The sequence below is a fragment of the Equus caballus genome, chromosome 22 (genome assembly GCF_041296265.1).
Source record: "Equus caballus isolate H_3958 breed thoroughbred chromosome 22, TB-T2T, whole genome shotgun sequence".
NCBI classification, from domain to species: domain Eukaryota; kingdom Metazoa; phylum Chordata; class Mammalia; order Perissodactyla; family Equidae; genus Equus; species Equus caballus.
This window is the reverse complement of record NC_091705.1, coordinates 1,488,190-1,511,462: the sequence shown is the minus strand read 5'-3', so window position 1 is coordinate 1,511,462 and position 23,273 is coordinate 1,488,190. Positions and strand designations below refer to the sequence as shown.

At 49.7% G+C, this 23,273-nt stretch overlaps 1 protein-coding gene across 1 annotated transcript in view; it reads right to left on the bottom strand.

Annotated features, from left to right (window-relative positions):
- ACSS1 (acyl-CoA synthetase short chain family member 1) overlaps positions 1-23,273 on the bottom strand; it is a 53,853-nt gene that overhangs the window by 13,262 nt on the left and 17,318 nt on the right. Inside the window, exons 3-7 of the mRNA XM_005604714.4 lie at positions 13,536-13,735; positions 5,960-6,135; positions 5,410-5,562; positions 1,726-1,873; positions 327-464 (exon numbers count right to left, since the gene is read on the bottom strand). Coding sequence (XP_005604771.2) covers positions 327-464; positions 1,726-1,873; positions 5,410-5,562; positions 5,960-6,135; positions 13,536-13,735 — 815 coding nt within the window. The remainder of the gene's footprint in view (positions 1-326; positions 465-1,725; positions 1,874-5,409; positions 5,563-5,959; positions 6,136-13,535; positions 13,736-23,273) is intronic.

Genomic DNA, 23,273 nt, shown 5'->3' with positions numbered 1-23,273 from the left:
ACTGACTACCATCGCGCAATCCTGGACAGCCGTGAAGGAAAGGGCTTGGCCTTACCTTAAGGAGTTGGTAAGGATTCATAACAGAGACAAAGCGTAGAACTCAGGCACAGAAAATATCTGGACAGTTGTGCCCCAGCCCATTAATGCAGTGGGCCCCTGGGAGGGGCTCACAGGCAGGACCTCTGCTTCTACTCCATGCGCCTGGCATTGTTTGAATCCACCACAGACGCAGCCACATGCATAGCTTCCATGGTTAAAACTATCTGAGGCCTGCATTGCTCTGACACGGCACGACACCCTCTCGCGCAGCGGGACAGGCCGCTCACCTGACCCCAGGGTCCGCAGGGAGGAGCGGTCGTACTTCCGCACCCAGGCATCGCCGTACTTCAGCAGCAGCCGCACCGCCGTCGGGGCGCCGTAGAACTGATTGATTTTTAACCTCTGTACTGTCTCCCAATACCGACCTACAAAAAGGCCCAAATTCCCTATCGGTCTGAGAGCCCAACAGACATTATCTATTTTAAACCTTTTTAGAGAGCAGTCAGCAGATGCTGTGTGCTGAATACATGCAAAAAACTGCATGTGTTCACGAACTGGGGTTCAACTTCCACCACTGAAAGGGGAGGGGGGTGTTCTGGGACAGGACTCTGCAGGGCAGTCACCTCCCAGCACACCCCGACCTGTGGCTGGCCCACTTGGAACCAGCCTTTACCTGGCTCCGGACGGCTGCAGCCACGTGGTGTATCCCACATGATATAGCAGGAAATCAGTTCAAAGGGCTAGTGCCGTGATCTTAAAAATAACTCATGTGGCATTAACATAGAACTTTCATTTAGTCACACTTAAATGGTCTCTAAAGTGGTGACTGGTGCAGCAGTGGCCACCACTGCATGACCCCAGGGAGCAGGGCAACTGCCCAGCACACACCTGATTTCCCATAAACCCCCACAACTCACCACCACCCCTCTACACACGGGAAGCTGAGCTTAGCGTGGCTGAAGTAACGTGTCTAAGATCACACCTAAGACATGACTCTTACTGCCTAGCTATGCCCCCGAACATTCTGCCTAGAGTGCAACCAGTCCTATTGGGAGGCTGGAGAGCAGCAAGGAGAGGTGACAAGCTCCATGGACATAATTGGCAGCACTGTGGCAAGTATGGGCAAGAGCCTTCTGGCAGAGCCACCACCATTTAGCTACATTAAAACAAATACTTGGGGACACTGTGCTGTGTGAGAGGAAGATGCCAAGGTGAGCAAGACATGGCCATGCCCTCGAAATGATCTCAGTTCATGGAGGTGGCTCCAGGCCACATACAACGTGCTCTGACAGAATGGCCCTGAAAGCACAGATGGCAGGGAAAGCCCCCTCCATCTGTGGAGACCTGGGGAGGCTGGCAGATCCAGAAGGGCTGGATCTGGTCAAATGGCCATGGAAGTGAGAGAGACAGTGCTAAGGAGAGGGCCCAAGGCAGGCAGCTATATCAGAGGGATAGGAACGCTGGAGTGGGTGGTCCTGAGACTGCTTCCAGCACCAAATTAGACCCCCTTCTATTGCACACCTGGCTTCAGCCCACCCGACAGGGTGAAAGACCAAGCAGCTATGCCATGGGACCACGAGAACCACAGCCAGGCCAGAGCACAGGCCTCCACTCTACCCTCCTATGAACCTCTCCTCCTTTCTCAAGCTCCCTTCTGGGGACCCTGTTTGGGTCCCCAGTCCTCACCAGCATCAGGGTAAACCGGGGTGCTCTCAAAAAGGACGCTGGTCGCTCCATTGCAGAGGGGCCCGTACACTACGTAGCTGTGTCCTGTGATCCAACCGATGTCAGCCACACAGCCAAAGATGTCGCCTGGCCGGTAATCAAACACAAGCTGCAGAAACAGGAGGAGAGGCCATCAGGAGCCTGTTGCCCCACGTTCCCACATGTCACTAAAAGTGAGCTCTAATTGCGAGACACAGTCGTTCAGCGGCCACTGAGAGTGGGATGAGTAAGTGCACAGTGGTGGCTTCCTGCAGCCTCGGCAGTAAAAAGACAGAGCTACTGCTACACACAACAACAGCTGACTCTCGCAGTCTAGAGTGGATATGGTATGCGCCCCAACCAGACAAAGCCGATCTGTCCAGGAGGCCTCGCTAGTGCTGGCCTGCTGGGGGACTGCCTGTGAGGGGCAGGCCAGGGCCTTTGGGAGCTGGAAATGCCCCATGTCCTGATAGGGGTGGTGGCCACAAGCATACCCACAGGTGAAACTTCATCTAGTCGTATGTTTAAAATATGAGCACCTGTCTGCATTATGACATAGTTTTAAAAAATCTCTTAAAAACTACAAAAAATAAAAGCCAGAAAGACCAAGAAATGCCTCAAACCTCACCAGCTTCTAAGAGCCTAAGAGGAGGGACATTCCTGCATTCTTCCCAAAGGGTCCAACCTGAACCTGACTCCGTCTCTGGATCCAGCTGCCCCATTGCAGGAAACACAGAGGACAGAGGGGCAGACAGCCAGGCAAAGTTTAAGGAAATGGAGGGGATGGGGGGAAGCCTACAGGTTAAAAAAGGCTTAAAAGATCCCCTTTTAACATATTCCAAAAATGTCAGTGGACAAGAGTAAGCTACAGTATCCAAGGATGTACATTTGGGTGACAATTAGGAAAAGGAAAACACAGGGCAGTGTCGCTCTAAAAGCCAGGATGTGGGGGCGGGCCTGTGGTCGGAGGGGCCATGGAGGGGCTTCTGTGAGGCTGGCAACATTCCATTTCCCAAGTGAAGTAGGGTTTTCCTTATAATAATTCATTAAGCACAAATTTGATTTGGGTGGTTTTCTGTATCTGTGTTCTATTTTGCAATAAAAGGATTTTTTTTTAATTCTTTGGGTGAGTGGCCCCAAACTTCTGCTGCTGTACACGAGCGCTGAGATTCTCCAGGAGTTCCCAGACAGCACAGTGGTGGTCTCTAGATGGCCACGTCCCCAAGGGGTAAAGAGGGTTCTTTCAAGGAAGACTGCACTTTCTCTACACTGGTGAGGCAGGATGCCCACATCCCAAAGCCCCACGGCACGCAGGAACAGAAATGCCAAGTCTTCCCGGGGCTGGAGATGTCTCTTCCTGCAGTTCTTGGATGGAGAGCAGGAGCCTGGGGCCAGCCACTCTCCAAAGGGCCCAGCAGGCAGCTGGCGCCCTAACCCCACTGCCCACCTCCAAAATCTGCTCACACGCCATCGTCCCTGAAGAAGCCAACATCCCTAATACCCTCTGTATATGTGCACACACACGTGTACACAGAGACGTGTGCACACGCACATACTCTCATCTACAGAAAACTGAAAGTTTCTATTCCTAATGCTTAAAAAAACCTCAATGTATTGAAGAGAAACTCAAAAGATGGTCCCCATCCTAGATGCCCACTTCTTTTGCTCATATAAACAGTGTCCTCAAAACACTCTGAAAACACAAAAAAATTAAGAATCTCAGCACATTTACAGATTCCATAATGTTAATTTTATCATAAGTTGACGGAAACAATTTGATCCATTCTGTGACTTTCTTCATATCTCGTCTCAGTGATTACGTTTTCCAAAGCATTTTACTTACAAGATGTATCAATCTTTGTAACTTCCCCACCAAGAACTGAGGGAGGGTGGGGTTTTCCAGATGAGAACAGTGAGATCTAGAAAAGCTCTGTGACATACTCAAGGTTACCCAGTGGCCAGAGGACAACCGTTTTAATATAGATTTGTGTTCTGCTCAGCCTGGTTCTGTACCACGTTTGTCTTCCTGCCTCACTTTCAACTTCCTTAGTGCTGGGCATGAGTGGCCACCAGTAGGACCGGTGCAGCGTGCATGCCTGCTGTTTCCACCTCCCAGCACCTGCTCCTCATCCACACGCATTCCAAGAGGTTCGCCTCCCATTCCACCCAGTGGCCAATCCACACACTCCACCCCCACCCTCAGCCTCTGACTGGGCCGGAATGGGGCCCTGTACCCTAACCAGGCCAGTGATTTTGCTGGGATTGTCAAGGCTCCTTCCAGCCCCTGGGGCAGCCAAACAGGGGAATCAAACCTGGTGGGGATCCTGGTTGGCACAGAGGAAGGGGGCCAAGGCAGGGAAGATACCACCACCCAAGACAGCGTCTGAGCCCCGCTTGGATGGGCCTGGGCCTTCCTATCACCTGGCCAGTCAGTTCCCTTTACTGCTGTACCAGCTGGAGCTAGTTTTGCCTTCTGCATCAAAGACGGCATGGTCCACAGATGGTATCTCAAAAGGCAATGCCACTCCCCAAGTGGGAAGTGTCCACTACTCCCCAAGGGGAGCAAGGATGCCACATTCAACTGCAATCCCCCCAATCACATTTAAATGAGTTCTGATTTTTAAATGCATTTATTGGAATAAAAAATGCGCCATATCACTTGCTTTATAATCCCTAAAGTGTGGTCCACTATAATACAATTTCCGTGTACTAAATTTGAGCTTCCTTGTAAAAGTAGATCTTTTAAAAGTTTTTTTAATTTTACTTTTATTTTATTTTTTTAAAGATTGGCACCTGAGCTAACAACTGTTGCCTATCTTCTTTTTCCTTTTCCTTTTTTTTCTCCTGCTTTTTCTCCCCAAATCCCCCCAGTACGTAGTTGTATATTTTAGCTGTGGGTCCGTCTAGTTGTGGCATGTGAGAAGCCACCTCAGTGTGGCCGGACAAGTGGTGCCATGTCCACACCCAGGATCTGAACTGGTGAAACCCCAGGCCGCCGAAGTGGAGTGCACAAACTTAACCACTCAGCCACGGGGCAGGCCCCAAAATTTTTTTAATTTTACTTTAAAATGTGGCCCCAGTGAGCAGGACCTGTAGGCCACAATACTTTTAGGGGCCCAAGAAAATGTTTTACTTTGTTTTAAAATCAGAAAAAAAAAAGATCTTTAAGAGGAAGAAAGCCTTTTAACATATAATAGTAATATATTCACCTTTATACCAACACAGTTGTAAAATATAATTTTTGACATTTTTTAATGGAGGAAGGGGCCCAGGAAGGCCAAAGCACCCGGGCCCCCAAGCATCAGAACGTGGCCCTGCCAGTGAGCATGTCAGACCAGGTGAGGGCTTGGTTCCTGCAGGCCTTCGAGCAGACAGACGGCAGAGGCACAGGCGCGAGGGGGCTAAAGGCCAGCATTGAGACTCAGGGTTGGGAGTCAGACTCTTCCAAAGTAGACAGAAATATGGCCCCTCTGCCCACCCAGTCCACTGCACTAGTGCCACAACTCACAGTAGCCCTGCTCATGAACACGCTACAGGAGAAGAGTAGCCCCCATGGGCACTGTGTTATAGCCCTAAATCCAGCCCCACTTGCCCCCTGCCCAGAGCCCTGCCAGTGAGGCATGGCCCCACGTGTCGTCACCCCCCAGCCTCCACAGAGGCCCGTACCCTGTGCGTCAGGGCGGCATACAGCAGGTAGCCCGCCTGGGTGTGGACGAGTCCTTTGGGCATCCCGGTGCTCCCAGAGGTGTACAGCATGAAGAGCATGTCCTCACTGCCCATGCTCTCTGGGGCACACACAGGGTCCTCCTTGGCCATTTCCTGTGAGGGGAAGACACAAAGAGCCCCATCCAGGGCAGTTAGCCTCTCCCCTCCATTCAGCCTCCCTGAGAACAGCTCTCCCTCAGCTGCTGTAGGACTCGGCAGACCAGATTCAGAGTTCACCTTCTCTGGCCTGCCCTAGGTCAATTCCAGATGTGAAAAAGACACAAAATGAAAGGATGGATCTAATCATTTCTGTTACATTAAGTGTTTCAGTATATTTGTGGTCTTTGAGTTCCATCTTCCCAACCAGGATATAAACCCATCAAATACCACAGGGGAACCCTGAGCACCTCTGGGAGATCCAGATTGAGAACCAAAATCTGACAAGACTCAGACCCAGTTAACCCAATAATAACCTCTCCTCCTCAAACTGTACAAAGTCAGGTAAACCCACCTGCTCGAGGGGGATGTCCAGATCCCCCATGTGGACCTTGTTTTCCGTCCTGTGAGCCACCAGGATGCACTGGACAGTTGGGCACTGCTTCACAGCTTCGTCCACTATCTTCTTCAGCTCCACCACTCGTCCTCCCCGGAGTCCTTGGTTGAAGGTGATAACCACCTTACACTTGGCTAACAGAAACAAACACAGACATTTCTGGTAGGTTTCCTCCCCATTGTGACCCTCACAGCCCAGACTAACAGGCACACATCCAGGCCTAAGAGTGTGATCAACAAAGTCCAATCCTGGGTCAAAGAGTCGACAAAACAGTGAGGGGTCTGCCTGCTATGCAATCTCTGTGCTCAGTGCACACACACCAGCCCTTTTCCCAGCTCTGAGGAAGAGCGGGAAGTGACTGGAGGCAAGTTACTTTGAAGCTCAACTCTTCCATACTTCTACCCATTCCCTCCCACCTGCCCTGGGCACTTTCCCAGGTGAGATGCCATCACACTGCCCCCAGCCACAGCCACCCTGGTGGCAGAGCAACACCAAGATGTAGAGACCAAGACAGCTGGGCAGCCAGAGACCAAGCCTCAAGAGGCCCTGTGTGGTCCTCGCCCTGTCCAGGGCCAAGAACCTTCACTGCCCAGAGAACAGGGACCACAGCCCTGGGGGATGCAGGAGCTGCCAGGCCCCACCCTCACCTTCAGGGGAAGGCCCTCCAGGCTCCACACCTGCTCTTCAACGACCCAGTTAGGCTCAGCCAGGCCCAGGGCAATGCCCGGAGACCTGAGCTTCCACCGCTAACCTATGGCGAGGCCAAGAGCAGGGAATCAGGTATAGACACAAACTGAGCCACAGGACCACAGACAAAAGAATGACCCTCCACACCATGCCCCAACCTCGGATGACCTGGAGAGATCAAGGCTGCTGTGGGTTATCAATACAACTGGTCTCTAAGGAAGATCCTGAAACAAATATTCAGTTGTGGTACCGACTGGCAGGACCCTACACACATCCCTCAGACCTTTAATCACTGCACCAAGGGCTTCTTCTGGAGCCACAGGCAGAAGTGCTGGGGGATTACCCCAACCACAGCAGCCCTCAACCAATGACCTCACCCCTTAGGGGGTCATCCTGATGCATGTGGTTCCATCATCTTGCAGCTTCTCCCTGTGGGACTAAGCCCCAGGCACCCACTGTGGAAGCTGGTCTGCTTTGATTCCTCATCCAGCCTCACTCCCTAAGGCCCACGGCGCTTCCCGGGACCACCTCCCAAATGAACTGCCTCCACTTGAACTCTCAACTCAACATCTGCCTCTGGGGAAGCCCTAACCGAGGCACCAATTGCCCTCAACCTTTGAATTTGAAAGTGCTTTCTAGCAACATACATACACCCTTTCTTCTTCCCCAGAGCCCTAGAGATGACGTGGCTTTGAGGATTGTCTAATGTGACCTGAGAATTCTCTAGCACAGGCCTTTGCAGCTGGATGACTCAGGAGGGTCATCAGGGGTCAGAGAGATACTCCAGACTTCCTGGGACACCAAGAGAAGTGTTATCTAGCTCTGCACACCAGGGACCCCCAATTGCACACACTGCTCTTCGGGACTTGGCAATCTGTCGCCCTGAGGAAACAAAGTCAGGTAGGCAGACACTGTCTGAGACGCTCTGGGCCAACAGCCCTGGAGATGGGTTTGGTCCAGGTAAGTTCCCTGTGAGGGAGGAAGGGAGATGATTCAGCAGGGAGAAGTTACTCTTCTCAAGCAGATAAATGACTGAGAAAGCTCAGGAACCCTCAGGAGAAAACAGCAGCCCCAGCCCATCCCAGGTGCTGGAATCATGTGGTGTGGGTTGTAGTTCCTCTGCGGCCTCCCATGGCACATGCCTCATTCCTTGTGCTCATTTGTCTGAGACCTTCCCACTGGAGCAGTTCTCAAGGGCAGGAACCTGTGCACACGCCTGGCCCGAGAGGTGCTTGGGGAGCGCATCTCAGCCTGTGGTTCCCTGAGGCTGGGCGATGCTACAGGGCAAGTGCACAGCATCAGGGCACAGGCAGGATCAGCCTGATGCTTTGGCTGAGAGGATTCCATTTTACCTCCCTGGTTTTTGAGCAGGTATTGGCATCTGTATTAGTCTTCTACTATTCCCATAGCCAATCACCACAAACTCAGTGGCTCAGAACACTCATTTTTAGCTCACAGTTCTGTAGTCCAAGTGAGCTCAGCAGGGTTCTTTCCTCAAAGTCTCAATGCCAAAGTCAAGATGTCAGGGCCTGGGGTCTCCTCTGGAGGCCCTCGGGGAAAATCTGCTGCCAGGCTATTCAGAGTGTGGGTAAAACTCAGTTCCATGTGACTGTAGGACTGAGGTCCCCATTTCCTTGCTGACTGTCAGCCAGGGGCCATTCTCAGCCTCTAGAGCCACCTACGTCCCCTGGTTCATGATCTCCTGTATCTTCAAAGCCAGCAGTGGCAGGTCAAGTCCTTCTCACGCTTTGAATCTCTCTGACCTCCCCTCCTGCCACATGTCTTCTGCCTCCAGCCAGAGATGTTCTCTACTTTCAAAGGCTTATGTGATTAGATTGGGTCCACTTAGATAATCTCCCCATTTTAAGGTCCATCACATCTGCAAAGCCTGTTTGCTATAAGGTAACGTATTCACAGGTTCTGGGGGATTAGAGCATGGACATTCGTGGGGGCCATATTCTGTCCCTACACTGCCTCTCAGAGCCATTCTCCTGACCGACCCCCACCATATCCACCATACCTCCCTCTCTCTCTACTCCTCACACAGCCTAAAGTAAGAGGGAAAATAAAGGGAAGAGAAGTGGTCAGAGCCTGGAGGCCATGCTAGGGTATTGGAACTCTAGAATAGTACATACTAACTGAGGTGGCTGCCCGGCTCCTGGTGAGCCCCTGGTGGCCTTGTTCAGAATCTCACCCCAGTGGCAGATTAAAGATAGGTGCAAATTCTTTGACGGGGTCTCATGGAGAAATAGGGTCTAGATCCCCTCCCCTTGAATCTGGAATGGCCGCTGGCTGGTTTAACCAATACAGTATAGTGAAAATGATGCCATGTGTATTCTGTGCCTGGCCTTTAACACAACCAGCAATTTCCACTTCCTTCCTGTTGGAGCCATGAGCCACCACATAACAAGTCTGACTCAGAGGTTGCCATCCTGTGAGGAAGCCCAAGTTAGCCATGTGGAGAGGCCACATGAAGAGAAAGAGATGCCTGGCCAGCCTCCAATCATTCAACCCAACCCAGCTGATATCCTAGACATCATGGAATGGAAAAAAGCCATTCCCACTCTGCCCATCTGATTCCTACCCCAGAGAATCATGAAATATAACAGCAAAATTCATTAGTTTTATATTATTTATATAACTATATTTTATTATATTTATATGTTATATTTTATTTATTATTATACATTTATTACTGTTTTAAGCACTAAATTTTGGAGTAGTTTGTTACACAGCAGTAGACAACCAAACCACCCCCTCAATGAGCGAAGAGGACACAGACCCTGTTCCAACACAGTCTTGCCCCCAGGAACCTGCCACCTGAACAGGTGGACATGGAGGCTGAAGGGTGTTGGGGAAGAGCCCTCTTAATGGCAAAGTTCTACAGAAAAGTTACAGGAGTGCCCCAACTGAGGCCCTCAGAGCTGACCTGGCCCCTGCCCTCTGATGGCCTGGTTGTTTATGATTCTGAGGTTTGTAGTACTTGGAGCTACCTCAGCATCCAGCTCCTAAATCCCCATATGCTAAATTCCCCAGAGTCAACTGCTGTTGCTTGTTTCAAAGGATCTTCACAGAAACACTTGGTCACTGTGGCCACATCAGGAAGAGAGGACGGGGCAGCCCAGTGTAATGCTATAAAAGCCATGAACTCTGGTGGCAGGATGCCTGCATTCAAATCCTGCCTGTCACTAACAGTGTGGCATGGGGCAAGTCACTTAACATCTCTGTGTCTCAGATTCCTTATCTTTAAAAAATGAGTATAACCTCCCAATGAAGAAAAGTCCAGGATCAGACGGCTTCACTGGTGAGTTCTACCCAACATTTAAAGAGAAATTAACATCAACCCTTCTCAAACTCTTCCCAAAAATTTCAGAGGAGGAAACACTTTCTAACTCATTCTATGAAGCCAGCATTACTCTGATACCAAAGCCAGACAAACACATCACAAGAAAACTACAGACCAATATCCCTTATGAACACTGATGCAAAAATCCTCAAGAAAATGCTAACAAACTGTATCCAGCAGCATATTAACAGGATTATACATCATGACCAAGGGGGATTTATTCCCCGAATGCAAAGATGGTTCAACATACAGAAATCAACTAATATAATACACCACATTAATAAAATGATAGACAAAAACCACATCTCAACTGATGCAGAAAAGGCATTTAACAAAACCCAACACCCTTTCATGATAAAACCACTTAATAAACTAGGAAGAGAAGGGAACTTCCTCTGATAAAGATCATCTATGAAAACCCAGAGACAACATCATACTCAATAGTGAAAGACTGAAAGTTCCCCCACTAAGATCAGGAACAAGACAGGGATGCCCACTTTCACTGCTGGTATTCAACATTGTGAAGGAAATTCTAACCAGAGAAATTAAGCGAAAAGAAAGGAAAGAAAGGATGAAAAGGCATCCAAATTAGAAAGGAAGAAGTTATCTCTATGCACATATGATCCTATATGTAGAAAATCCTAAGGAATCCACAAAAACTACTAAAGCTAATTATCAAATTCTACAAATTTGCAGGATACAAGATCCACACACAAAAGTCAGTTGTATTTCTATATACTAGCAACAAACAATCCACCAAAAAACTAAGAAAACAATTCCATTTACAAAAGCTTCACAAAGAGTAAAATACTTAGGAACAAATTTTACCAAGGAGGTGCAAGACTTGTACACTGCAAACTACAAAACATTGCTGAAAACAATTAAAGCAGAGATAAATAAATGAAAAGACATCTGTGTTCATAGATTGGAAGAGTTAATATTGTCAATATGGCAATACTCTCCAAATTGTTTTACAGATTCAATATAATCCCTATCAAAATCCCAACGGCCTTTTTCGCAGAAATGGAAAAGTTGATCCTAAAATTCATATGGAAATGCAAGAGACCCAGAATAACCAAAACAATCTCAAAAAAGGAGAACAAAGTTGGAAGACTCACAGTTCCTGATCTCAAAACTTACTAGAAAGCTAAAGTGTCAAAACAGTTTGGTACTGGCACAAGGACAGATGTATACATCAGTATAACAGAATAGAGAACTCAGAAATAAGCCCTCGTATATATAGTCAAATTATTTTGCACAAGGGTGCCAAGACCATTCAACGGGGGAAAGAATAGTCTTTTCAACAAATGGTGCTGATACCACTGGATATCCACAGGCCAAAGAATGAAGATGGACCCTTACCTTACACTACATACAAAAATTAACTCGTGGATCAAGGACCTAAACGTGCAAGCTAAAACTGTAAAACTCTTAGAAGAAAACATAGAGGCAAATCTTTATGACGTTGGGTTTGGCAACGGATTCTTAAAGAATACACCAAAAGCACAAGCAGCAAAAGAAAAAAATCAATCAATTGCACTTCATCACAATTAAAAACTTTTGTGCATCAAAGGACACTATCAAGAGAATGAAAAGACAACCTATAGAATGGGAGAGAATAATCGTAAATCATATACCTGATAAATGTCTAGCAGCCAGAATATATAGAGAACTTACAACTCAACAACAAAAAGACAAACAACCAATTAAAAATTGGGCAAAGAGCTTGAGTAGACATTTCTCCAAAGAAGACATGCAAATGGACAATAAGCACATGAAAAGATGCTCAATGACATTAGTCATTATGAAAATGCATATCAAAACCACAATGAGATTCATACCCACTAGGATGGCTATAGTTTTCTTCTTTTTTTTTTAAAGAAAACAAATGTTGATGAGGATTCAGAGAAACTGGAACCCTCATACATTGCTCGTGGGAATGTAAAACAGAGGAGCTCCTTTGGAAAACAGTTTTGCAATTCCTCAGGAAGTTAAACACAGAATTACCATATATGCCAACAATTCCTCTCCTAGGTACACACCCAACACATTGAAAGCAGGTGTTCTTCCACACGAACATTCATAGCAGTTCTATTCACACGAGCCAAAAAATGGAAACAAGTCAAATGTCCATCAACAGATGAATGGATAAACAAAATGTGGTATATCCACACAGTGAAATATTATTGAGCTATAAAAAGAAAAGAAGTACTGATATATGCTATAACATGACTGACCCTTGAAAGCACTATGCTTAGTAAAAGAAGCTGAACACAAAAGGCCACATATTGTATGAGTTCATTCATATGAAACACCCAGAATAGGTAAACCATAGAGACAGAAAGCAGGTTAGTGGTTGCCAGAGGCTAGGTGGAGGGGGAAATGGGGAACACCTGCTTAATGGGTATGAGATGTCTGTTTAGTGTAATGAAAAAGTTCTGGAATATACAGTGATGATGGTTGCACAACATTGTGAATGTATTTAATGCCACTGAAGTATACACTTAAAAATGGTTACAATGGTAATAAAGTGGGGGGGGGATATTGAGAACACTATCTCATACAACACTTACGAGGACTAAGTTAGTTAAATGAGATGACCTTTGCAAAGTGCTTAGAACAGTGCCTGGCACATAGTAGGTGCTACAGAGTTGACAGAGAGAAAGAGAAAGAGGAATGGCAACACCAACCCTTGAAAGTGGAGGGAGAAACACGGCGAAGGAGTGGAAAAGGTTTCCCAGCCTTGTCTAAAATCCCATGGTCAGCAGGGGTCTGAGAACTCCACCCTGTAGCTCTGTTCACTACCAAAAGGCAAGTCTTCTATGAGACACAAAGAACTCTCAGTGGCCCCCTTGGCACCCTCCTTGGGGAGCCAGCTCAGGGACTCTTCTTAGAATCTCACTGGAGCAGGGTTCAGACTGCATGGACATGGGGCACCACTGAAACACTGGGCCCTCTGACACCTGAAAAAGGAAGGATATCGTTCTGCACACTGTCCAGGAGACGCTGACCCACCTATGGACAGAAAGTCTTAAATACATCACAGGCCCCCACACCTGACTCCAGGCCTCCAGAGATGGTCCCTATCATCCTTCACGAGGGAAGCCTTCCAGCTGTTGACCCATGCAACCTTCCCTGTACATCCCCAGGCCCACCTCACCCTACATGTTTCTTCCCTCCTCCCCTGCAGCCATACCAGCCTCCTGCAGGCCCTCACACTCACTGTGCTCCTCCCACCGCTCAGCGGGCACCTATGCTGTTCCCTCCATAGAATCTTCCCTCCCTTCTTCATCTGGTCAAATCCCACACATACACTCAGATCTCAGCTCACAGAACATATGCTCATTCAGCCATGTGCCGGTCCCTGGTAGTGTCTGTCATTTGTCTGTGTGACTTTCATTAATGTCTGTCTCCACTCTCACTCCCTGATGGCCACACCCCAAGGAACACAGAGCAGGGGATTCTGGGTTCCTCCCTCCCTCACCCTGCCCACAAGCTCACCATCATTGATTCTCCCAGCCAAGGACTCCGCACTGAAGCCAGCAAAGACAACCGTGTGGACGGCTCCGATCCTGGCACAGGCCAGCATTGCGGCCACAGCCACTGGAGACACAGGCATATAAATGGCCACACGGTCCCCTCGACAGACCCCATGCCTCTTCAGTGTGTTGGCCAGGCGGCATGTGGTCTCCAGCAGTTCCCTGCGGCACAGAGAAGAGAAGGCTATCAGAGATGGGGGAGGGCCAAAACGCAGACTAACTGGGGGCAGAACCATTCTGCAAACTGCAAGTTCTGTACACCTAACCACTGCCTGGAGGGTTGCGGGCAATCAAATACTCATTGCATAGGAAGTTCTTTTCCAGAAACAGTGTTTTAAACTTTGTAGACTGGTACTGAGAGATTCCCTCCACGCTGCTGAGGTAAAATGGTGGTCCTTGCATCATCTAGAGCAGGGCTTCCCAGAGACCACAGCGCCCACAGCCTAGATGGTCATATCCTGAGACTTCTGAATACATTCGCCTCCGAAAGACCTCAGAAGTAAGATATTTAGTGGGGGAGGTAAGGCCCCAATTTTCTGAATCAGCACCTGCAGTGGCACCAAGCCAGCTCCTGCCAGGCAGGGCCCCGGACTCAGGCGACAGACCCAACGCTGCAAAGCCACAGCGGGTCGGCACAGGGGGCGGCGCAGGATGGCCTCCCCGTGCAGCGCCGGGGCAAGGCTGTCGGGAGCGAGAACACCCCGCCTTTCTCCGTGCTGGGCGCTCGGAGAACCCGGGCCTGGCAGGCCCAGCAGACACCCCGGCCTGCGCCTCCCACGCCCCCGCCACCCCTTACTCCTCCCCGGGACGTCGCGAGGTTCCGCCAGCGGTGAGAACCCACAGCTCCCTGAGCAAGCTGATTGGCTTAGAGGTTGGCACGGGACCCAACCCGGCCCAACCAGAGCCCACGACAGGCCCCTCCCGAAAGCCGGAAGTCCGCGGCGGCCGCTGCCGCGTGGCCGGAAGCGGGGAAGCGGCCGGGAGCCACGCTCGCCCCGGCTCTGACGAACGTGGACCCGGCTAATAACCGTTTTCCCATTTTTGCTCTACAGTTTGATTTAAATTTATTATTTAGTAAAAAGAAGTAGCAAGGAAGGACAGAATAGGGGAAACCAAGGCCGCGCCCGCCCTCCACGCGCTCCAGCCCCGGCCCCGGCCCCGGGACGCCCGCCGCCCGTCGGCTCCTTTCCCGGGGTGCGAGGGCGAAGGCCCGGCCGGGAGGGCTCCCCGGAGGCAGAGCTCGACGAGAGGCCGCCCGGAAGCCGCCGCGGAAGGGAATGAACGGGCCGCCGCAGGCCGCGGCCTCGCAGGCAGGGGCCTCGGCGGGCGTCGTCACTGCCCAGAGCCACCGTGCGTGGAGACCAGCCGAGAGCCAGTGCAGCCTGCGCGCCGGCCGCCGGGACTCCTGCCAGGCTGGCTCCAGCGCGCCTCTGCTGCTGCGTTCTCCTTTTCTCCTTAAAGCTTTCAGAAGCAGGACAAAGGCGCTATTCAGTGGCACCCCACCCACCCCTCGCCTAAGTTTATGATGAAAGGAAGAGCAGCCCCCCTCGACAGCCCTCAGCACCAAACTCCGCAGAGTCCTGGGTCCAGAAACACTCCCCCTACTGCTGAGGAGGCGGCTGGAATGGCCTCTGACCGCTGAGGAGGCAGCTGTGGTCAATAATGCGGAAGAGTAACTCGGGTCCAGTGTGGGCGCCATTTCTCAGCGCTAAGGACCTGTGCGTCCGGGCAGCGCTGTAGGAGACAGAGGCTTGTGTGTGTGTCCCATCACTGGTGGTGAAATTCAGCCCTTATTCTGCAGGCCAAAGGCAGCAGTTTGGAGTGAAAACAAACGTGAACTGTCCAGACAGAGGCCTGGTTGGCTTTGTGTAGTAGCCGCGTAGGCGTGGAAGCTTACCCGTCTCAGCTGCCATGAGATCACCTGAGAAACAGAAGGCGCCGTCACCTTGGGTAACTGTCCTAAGTATTGATGAGAAGCGTCACCCACCGAGGACTCTCCCAAACATTCAGTAGGTATTATGTTTCCCATCAGATGTCTTTATTTGGAATCATTTTCTAAAATTCACTTTGGTGAATTCCTAAGATGTTAAAAATTCCGTTTTAGGCACCATGGGGTGAGTGGGCATAGACAAAGGAAATGAGAGGGAGTGTCCTCCAGGAGCACAGCTCGGACTGGGGAGATGAAGGCACATGCGAGGGAGTGAAGGCGCAGCTTTCTGGAAAGGGTGGCTATGAGGAAGGGTAACAAGGCAGCAAAAGGGAAAGGAGTGAGTTCTGCTTACACAATCAGAAGTCACCGGAATGTCAGAGCTGGGTAGTGTACCTACAGCCCTGGGGAAGGGTCTGGAGACCAAGCAAAGGTAGTCCATGTGTTGTTCCCTGGAGGACTGAGGGGCCTCGACATGTACACCCGAGCTGGAACTGGGTGTCTGGTGGGGCCCACACTCTTGCTGCTGCATCCATGGGAGAAATTTCTGATAAAGAATTTGATCCGGGTAAATCTCTGAGCTCACTCCGCTTCCTCTGCACTCTGCCAAGGCCATAAACCTCAAGGTCGAAGGGCTCCCTGAAGGTCAGACAGGGCAGGAGGCTACACTGTCTGCCAGAATGCTGCACACAGCAGTCCAGCCTCTGCTTAAACATCACATTGCTGGAGGCCACCACCTCACAGGGCTGCCTTGTCTTTGTCACTTTAGTAGAGAAACAGTCTTCCTAACATTGGACCAAGATTTGTAGCTGTTCAAATTCCACCCCTTGATCCTAGCTCTGCCCTTTAAAGCTGCCCAGTATAAATCTCATTTGTCATTTGACAACAGCTCTTCAAATTCCTCGGTACCCGCCCCCTCCCCCCACTGCCCCACAAGCCCTTTCCACTCCCAGGTTCTGGTCCAGCCCTCGGGGGCCCCACTCTAGACACCTGCAGGTTACCAAATGGTCCCCACATTCCCATGGTGTCTGTGCAAAGCAGAATATGGGCACACCCAGACTCTTGACTTCAACTCTATATTTAACCCTGTAGATTAAGAGGACGTTAATTTTTTAATACCTGATACAGGTGGCTCAAATTCAACATGAGGTCACCAACCCCACCTTCATCCCCCAAAACACAGAACAGCTGCTCTTTAACCAGGGCTTTCCCATATTATGATCAGGGAATTATTTTTTTAAAGCAGCCTTTCCATTTGTCCCTATTTAAGTCTATCTCAGTTTCTCCTCGTCTTTCCAGCTAACCCATTATTTGTTAAACTTGGATTTTTCATTTTAAACTTTCGCTTTTCATTAGCAATTGCCTCCAGACTTCTACCAATGGAAAAAATAGTTAGCAAACCTAGGTCTTCAAATCATTGAAAAATAAATGTTATTCCAAGTACTCAAAAACTGTTCGAAAGCATGTTCTTTGGTGACTTCTCAAAGACTTCCACAAACTAAAATGCTGCTGTTTCTGTATCAAAAAGATAATGCAGCTATTCAGTGACCAGTGCTTTGGGCTGTCGCTACAGGAAACACTGGCTTCCTCCTTGCCTGTGGGATCTTTCCAAGGGACAGTGACGTGCAGCTTTCTGAGAAATGATCTCACTAAGATGAGTTAAAGTTATGTTTTCAAGTGCAAAGAGAAATATAACATCTGTTCAGGCACTGAGCAAGATATCTAAGTTTGCAATATAGACTCCTCAGGGCCAACCTTTCAGTGTAGACATATGCAAATAATGTGCACAAATATATAAATTTGGCCTTGTATTCATGCTTCTTAACACCAGTAAAATGCTGACTGGCCTTGGCGGAAAGAAGGAGACCTTCTCTAGCCAGCTCTTATTAAACATAATTGGGAATAACATTTATCCAATGCTAAAGACATAATCTGACCACAAGTATTTGTAACCAACATGACACCTGCCCAGACTCAGATGGTATAGAGGCCCCCTGGCCCAGCTCAGTCCAAAACCGGACATAGCTGGAAACAGAGTTCAGAAGAAAAAAGAGGAAGAAATACATTCATATTTATTTATTTATCTATCTTCCAATCAGAGCTGTTTTTCACAGTTACTATTTGAAAGTCTCTTTCTCTCCTAGCTGTTTCCCAGTGACAGCCCGGGGAAATAAGATAAGCCACGTGTGTGTGTTGTTGTATTTAAGAAATAAACAAATCGGGAGTGTGTGATTTGCTCACTTCCTACAGTAACTCTAGCTCTTAGTGTTCATTAAATAAACACTAGCTGACAGACTGACCTTCTTCACTGGCCATCTGCCCCACTGACCACAAGCTCTACTTGGGCAGGAATTGGGGGCTTTACTGCCTTCCTCCCAGTGCCTGGTGCAGAGCCCAGCTCAGAGAAGGTGCTCCATAAATATCTGTTGAATGAATGGGAACAGTAGGGAAGTGAAACGAGAAGAGCCCTGGCAGGCACAAGGTGTCCACTCTGCAGATGCCTTCCATCTTCCTCGAGAGAGAGAGAGAGAGCGAAGCTGCCGTCACCTCAGCATCACACTGGCAGGAAAATGTCCTGACCCTTTGAGAGGCAAATGGAAAGGACCATCCCCACTGATAAACCAACCCCTGGCTACTTTTCTATTCATTTTCTTCTGCCAATAAGGGAAGTAGAGCCAGGTAATCGTGTTGATATGTGAATGGAAGGCCAGTGACAGATACAAAGCATTTCAGAGTGACTGCTCCCCTCCAAGCCTCGGTGCTGACAGGAGGGTCCACTCCATGGTCCAGATGCAGAATGTGAAGGGACACCCATCTGTCCTCAGTACACTGTCTCTAGAATTTGATAGTCTCTTCAGCAAACCATTTCTGGAAGTCGGAGGTAGTGAGAGAAGAAAGGATCAGCTTTAGGAAAGCAGAACATAACAGGAGGGACTCTTTCTCCCACAGGGAGAGTGTGGAGGGCTGGGCAGGGCACATGGATGGCTCATGAATCCTGTCTCAGAACCAGGCCTAGGGACAAACTCCTGCCCTCAGGCAGCCTTCTCTGACCCACATGTTACTGCACCCACCAGATCCGATTTAATGGTGATGAGATTTACTCGCTCTGGTACTTGTTGCCACTGAGAGAACAGAAGCCCAGGGAATCAGCTGAGTGGGCGCATAAGCCAAGTATGAAATTCCTCACACGTCATTATTTGATTTCGTGACCATGATCTTTAGCAAAAAGAAGCTGCGGTGGAATATAAAGTAGTAGGCACACACAACCAAAAAACTCCCAAAGCTCTGTTTGCCAAGGAGGGCACAGGCACGTCAGGCTTCGCAGGAGAGAAGGTGAACTGCCACTGAGGGCACCAGGTCAACCCATGAACTTGGGATCACAAAAGCTGCATATTTTCTAAGTTTCCTACAGAAATATATTCTCCTTGAGATGCTGCTATCCTCTGTGGATGGCACTGGATTTGGAGGAATTCTCTCAGGAGAGTCTCTCCTTGATCAGAGGGATGGGGCTCCCACCCCAGGTCCCCACACCTAGAGCCTTGATTACCTCGTCTATAGAACAGCCTGATGATAGGAGCTACTACCAAGGTAGTTGTGAGGACTGATATGGTCTGAACATTTGTGTCCCCTCCAAACTCATGTGTGGAAATCCTAACCCCTAAGGATGACAGCATTAGGAGCTGGGCCTTTGGGAGGTCCTTAGATGGATTAGTGCCCTTTTAAAAGGGACCCCACAGAGCCCTCTCGCCCCTTTCACATGTGAGGACATAGTGAGAAGGCACTGGCTCTGACCCGGGAGGAGGGCCTCACCAGAATGCAACCGTGCTGGCACCCCAATCTTGGACTTCCAGCCTCCACAACCGTGGGAAGTAAGAATCTGTTATGGATGAGGCACCCAGTCTGTGGTGTTTGATTATAGCGGCTGGAACAGACTTAAGACAAGGACCAAATATGGAGTCTCAGGTGCATATAAAGGCACCCTACAAACAGGAGCTATAATTATTGCAGAAAAGGGCAGAAAAAGAAAATTAGTGAAAATCAGTGATTCCTTAGTACAAGTTTGGCACCTCAGTGCTGCTTCTCAGGAGGGAGAATGAAAATGCCAGTTTACATTCATGTAAGTCGCAGGTATCCATGTCACTGGATACCTCAGCAGAGAGACTCACGAGTGTATTTGAATGCCTTGCGTGAAGCCCTTGCCTGCACAGCCCACCCGCTCCATGCCCCGCAGCAGGTGCTGATGAGGAGTCCTCGCCTTGGGGTTGGGGTGGACCTAAGAAGGACGCATCCTCCAGGAGGGGGCTGTTACCAGCTTGCAGGGCCAGCCACCTGGCCCCTAGCCTGTGGTTCCGAGAGGCTGCAAGAAGGCAGGCCCACCCACATGCTCTGCGCATGCCACCAGGCTGTCACCGACTGTGTCACCCTGCCATCTCTACCAGCTGCCTCACCTTCTCCAGCCACACTTGCTGCCCAATGTGAGCACAGGGAGCCTCCTCCTCAGGCCAGCCACAGCCACTTTCAGGCCCGCCGTGTCCTACCTCCTCAGCGTCAAGGGAGCTGGTTCCTTCCCCAGCCCCAACGTGTTACTATCCAGAATGCTGTCCTCCTGCCTCCCTACTCCTATTCACATTTCCCTCCTGTGGAAGGATGACAGTAACAGCGATTCAGCAAATGTGCTGTGCCCAGGCCTGCTCTGAATCCTTCAACACCCATTTAACCCTCACAACAGCCAGGGGGCTATGAGCTATTATCACCATGCCACCCCCATTTTCCAGATGAGGAGACTGAAGCACAGAAAAGTTAAGTGACTTCTCAAGACTATTCAGCTGAAAGGGTCAGGGCAGGATTTGATCCCAGGCCTGGCTCCAAGGGTCTTGCTCTTAATCAGCTCCTCACATAACCCTCAGCATCAGAACAGCCCATCTTCCATTGCACAGCTTCCCAAACTTCATGATTTTTGCCATCCACTAACTCTCTTGTTATTTATGTAACATTTAGGGGTGGCAGGGGTTGGCTTATTTTTTTAATGTAAATTTACTTTAAGAATAAACTAAAGGCTCTGAGGCTGACCCTGTTCAAAAGGGAAATTAGCAAGAGAAGAGTTAAAAGCCGGCTCTTGGTAGTTACATTGAGCCTTTCTGATAATTGGGATGGAGGAGAATGGGGAGAGGGAGTGCATGGCCTTTTCCTTCATCACTCACACTCAGGACCTTCACCCTCAGGACCACCTGCCCCAGGGTTCGTCTCCCTAGGCATGTCCAGGTCGAACCCCAATCCTGAGTCTTTCTCTCCGACTCCAACACAGCCCGCCTGCAGCTGGCCTCCAAACAAGCCCTCACAGAATGGAAGTAAGGGTCAGACTTGAGAAAAGCTCTGTCCTCTTCCCTAATTAACATCTTGGACCTCAGCACTTGGCCTTCAGCCTGAGTCTTGTCTCCGGAAAAGAAGTTCCTTCCTTTCCAGACCCAAAGCCCAGCTCGCATCATTGAGGGAGCCAGGAGCCAGTGCACCAGGAGCCCCAGAAGCTCCTGCAGGCTGGCCACCCCAGGCAAGAGTGCACTGGTGACTCCAGTCCTAGAGACCAGCGCCAAAACAGCTGGGGCCCTAGCAGGACATTCACCCACGGACCAGACAGGCTTGTTTACCTCCCAGGGAAAGCCACAGAAGTGATGTGCTTTCCCTGGCAGAATTTGGAAGAAGATGTAGGTTTTAACTTTCTAAAAACATTTACTTTCCCCTGTGGTTTAAACCAAAAAAACCACAGGATGTTTTTCAGGTCCTGCTCCAGGTTTATATGCCCACGTGTCATCAAGTGGGTCTCTCTGCATTGCTCCACGCAAGTCCACGGGGCTGCAATGACTACAACAAAACACAGGGCAGGCGAGATCACACGGAAACTTTGAGATGAGACGTGAGGAGGGGGCTGCCCTATTTCTCAGGCTTTACTGTGAGTCCACGGCACATTCCAAATTAGTGCCTGGAGAAAAGTAAGCAGGGAGACAGGGCCACAACATGGGAATTCAGAGGGTACAAGAATTGGTGTGACTGCCTCGGGCCCATACTGCTTTCCTGGCCTCTTGGTGGCAGCTCGGAGAAACATGAAATCTGCTGAAAGGAACAGGAGGTAGGAGCCCAGTGTTGTGCCGGCAAATGTTTAACAACTAGTTTTCTCAGGTTAAAAAAGCCTGATGTATAGCATTTGCCAGTTATTGTGGTGTCAGTGCTCCGACCATGCTCACTTGCAGCTGCAACACGACTCACTGAGCAGTGAGCAGGGGGTCGGGAGGAGGAGCCAGTGACACCAGACCCTGCCTGGGGGCCTTCAGCACCCCAAAAGCAGCCTGTGACACCCATGAGGCTGTCCTTAAAGGCCACTTCAACTAATTCTTTCCTTCATAAAAAACAATAATTGTTGACTAATTATTTAATTCATTTTATTTAATAATCATTCATTTAATAATAAATAAATAATTGCTAATAAAAATGAAAATCATTCACTTGGAAGGAAGGGTCGAGGAGCCCCTGCTCACCTCTCTTATTCCACTCCAGGTTACCTCTTCCTCCAGGCCACAGGCCCCTGACCCTGGGGTTAAGGCACTGAGTTCTGTGTAGGTTCAGAAACTGGGCTTCCACAGGCTCCACTCCCGTGCCTGGGACAAAGGCAGAGATCACCCTCACACACCCTGTGGCAGCCCTGTCACCAGGGCCACTGCAGATGGCTGTGCAGCTCCACCCTGCTCCAGGGCACTGGCCCCAGGATGCTGAAGTCCACAGTAGGGCTCACACCCCTTTAGAAGGGGCACCCTTCTGTAGTTCCACAAAAGTGCCCCCAATTGCACAAGACTGATAACATGCCAAAAACCTCCTCATGTAGAACATCAGCCTGGAAAACTGTCTACAGTTTAGTTGTAAAGTCCAGGAAAACAATTGGCTTATAATGTGAGAATTGAAGGCTATCCCTTTGGAAAACGGCCTGGCCTGCAATGAATCTACATCTAGTCGGGCCCACCCTGGGTGGAAGTACTCAGTTACAGAGTGAAAACCAGAGTCTATTCATTAGAGAACACCTTGAACAGCTGCGGTGACCAAAGGCCCCTGCACACAGGAGTGACTCAGAGGGTTTCATCACCACCAGGCCCCACTGGAGCCGCCTAGGATCTGGGCAGCTACAGCTCCAGTCCCCATAATGTAACAGTCAAGCATCAAGCAGAATATGGGTCCACAAACCCATCCTGGACTGGACCTACCTGTGGTCACCATGGCGTTCTCTCATTTGGTGTCTAGTCGAGCCTCCCCAGGGTGCATCCTCTACATCAGACACCTCACATCTGGGCTTCTACATGTGACTCAGGTTGCACCAGGTAGCTGCATGCAAGAGCGATGCAAGGTAAGCTGCTGCCTTGCTGCTAGCCAGCACGGTCCGGCGATGCTGGGGTTTTCCTGGAGAGGTTCCACCAGCTGCGAGGGTGTTGAGAGGCACTGAACCAGCAGTAATCATGGTTTCCCAACCCCTGGACCAAAGCTACAGCAGCGAGTTTGGAAATTCAGCAGTGCCTGTGGGGTCTCCTGAGTCCATTCTGACTGTGCCAGAGGTTGGGGCTGGGAGTCAGCCCAGAGGCTGCTCCTCCATGCAGTGGCTTTGTAAGCACCCTGTATAAACCCTTTCTGCTTAAAAGAGCGGCAGTGACTTCCCTTTTCTGCAACTGAATCCTGATGGATCCGTTCCTGCTGACTGGGGCAGGCAGCCTCATTACCAGAGATGCATCTTCAAAT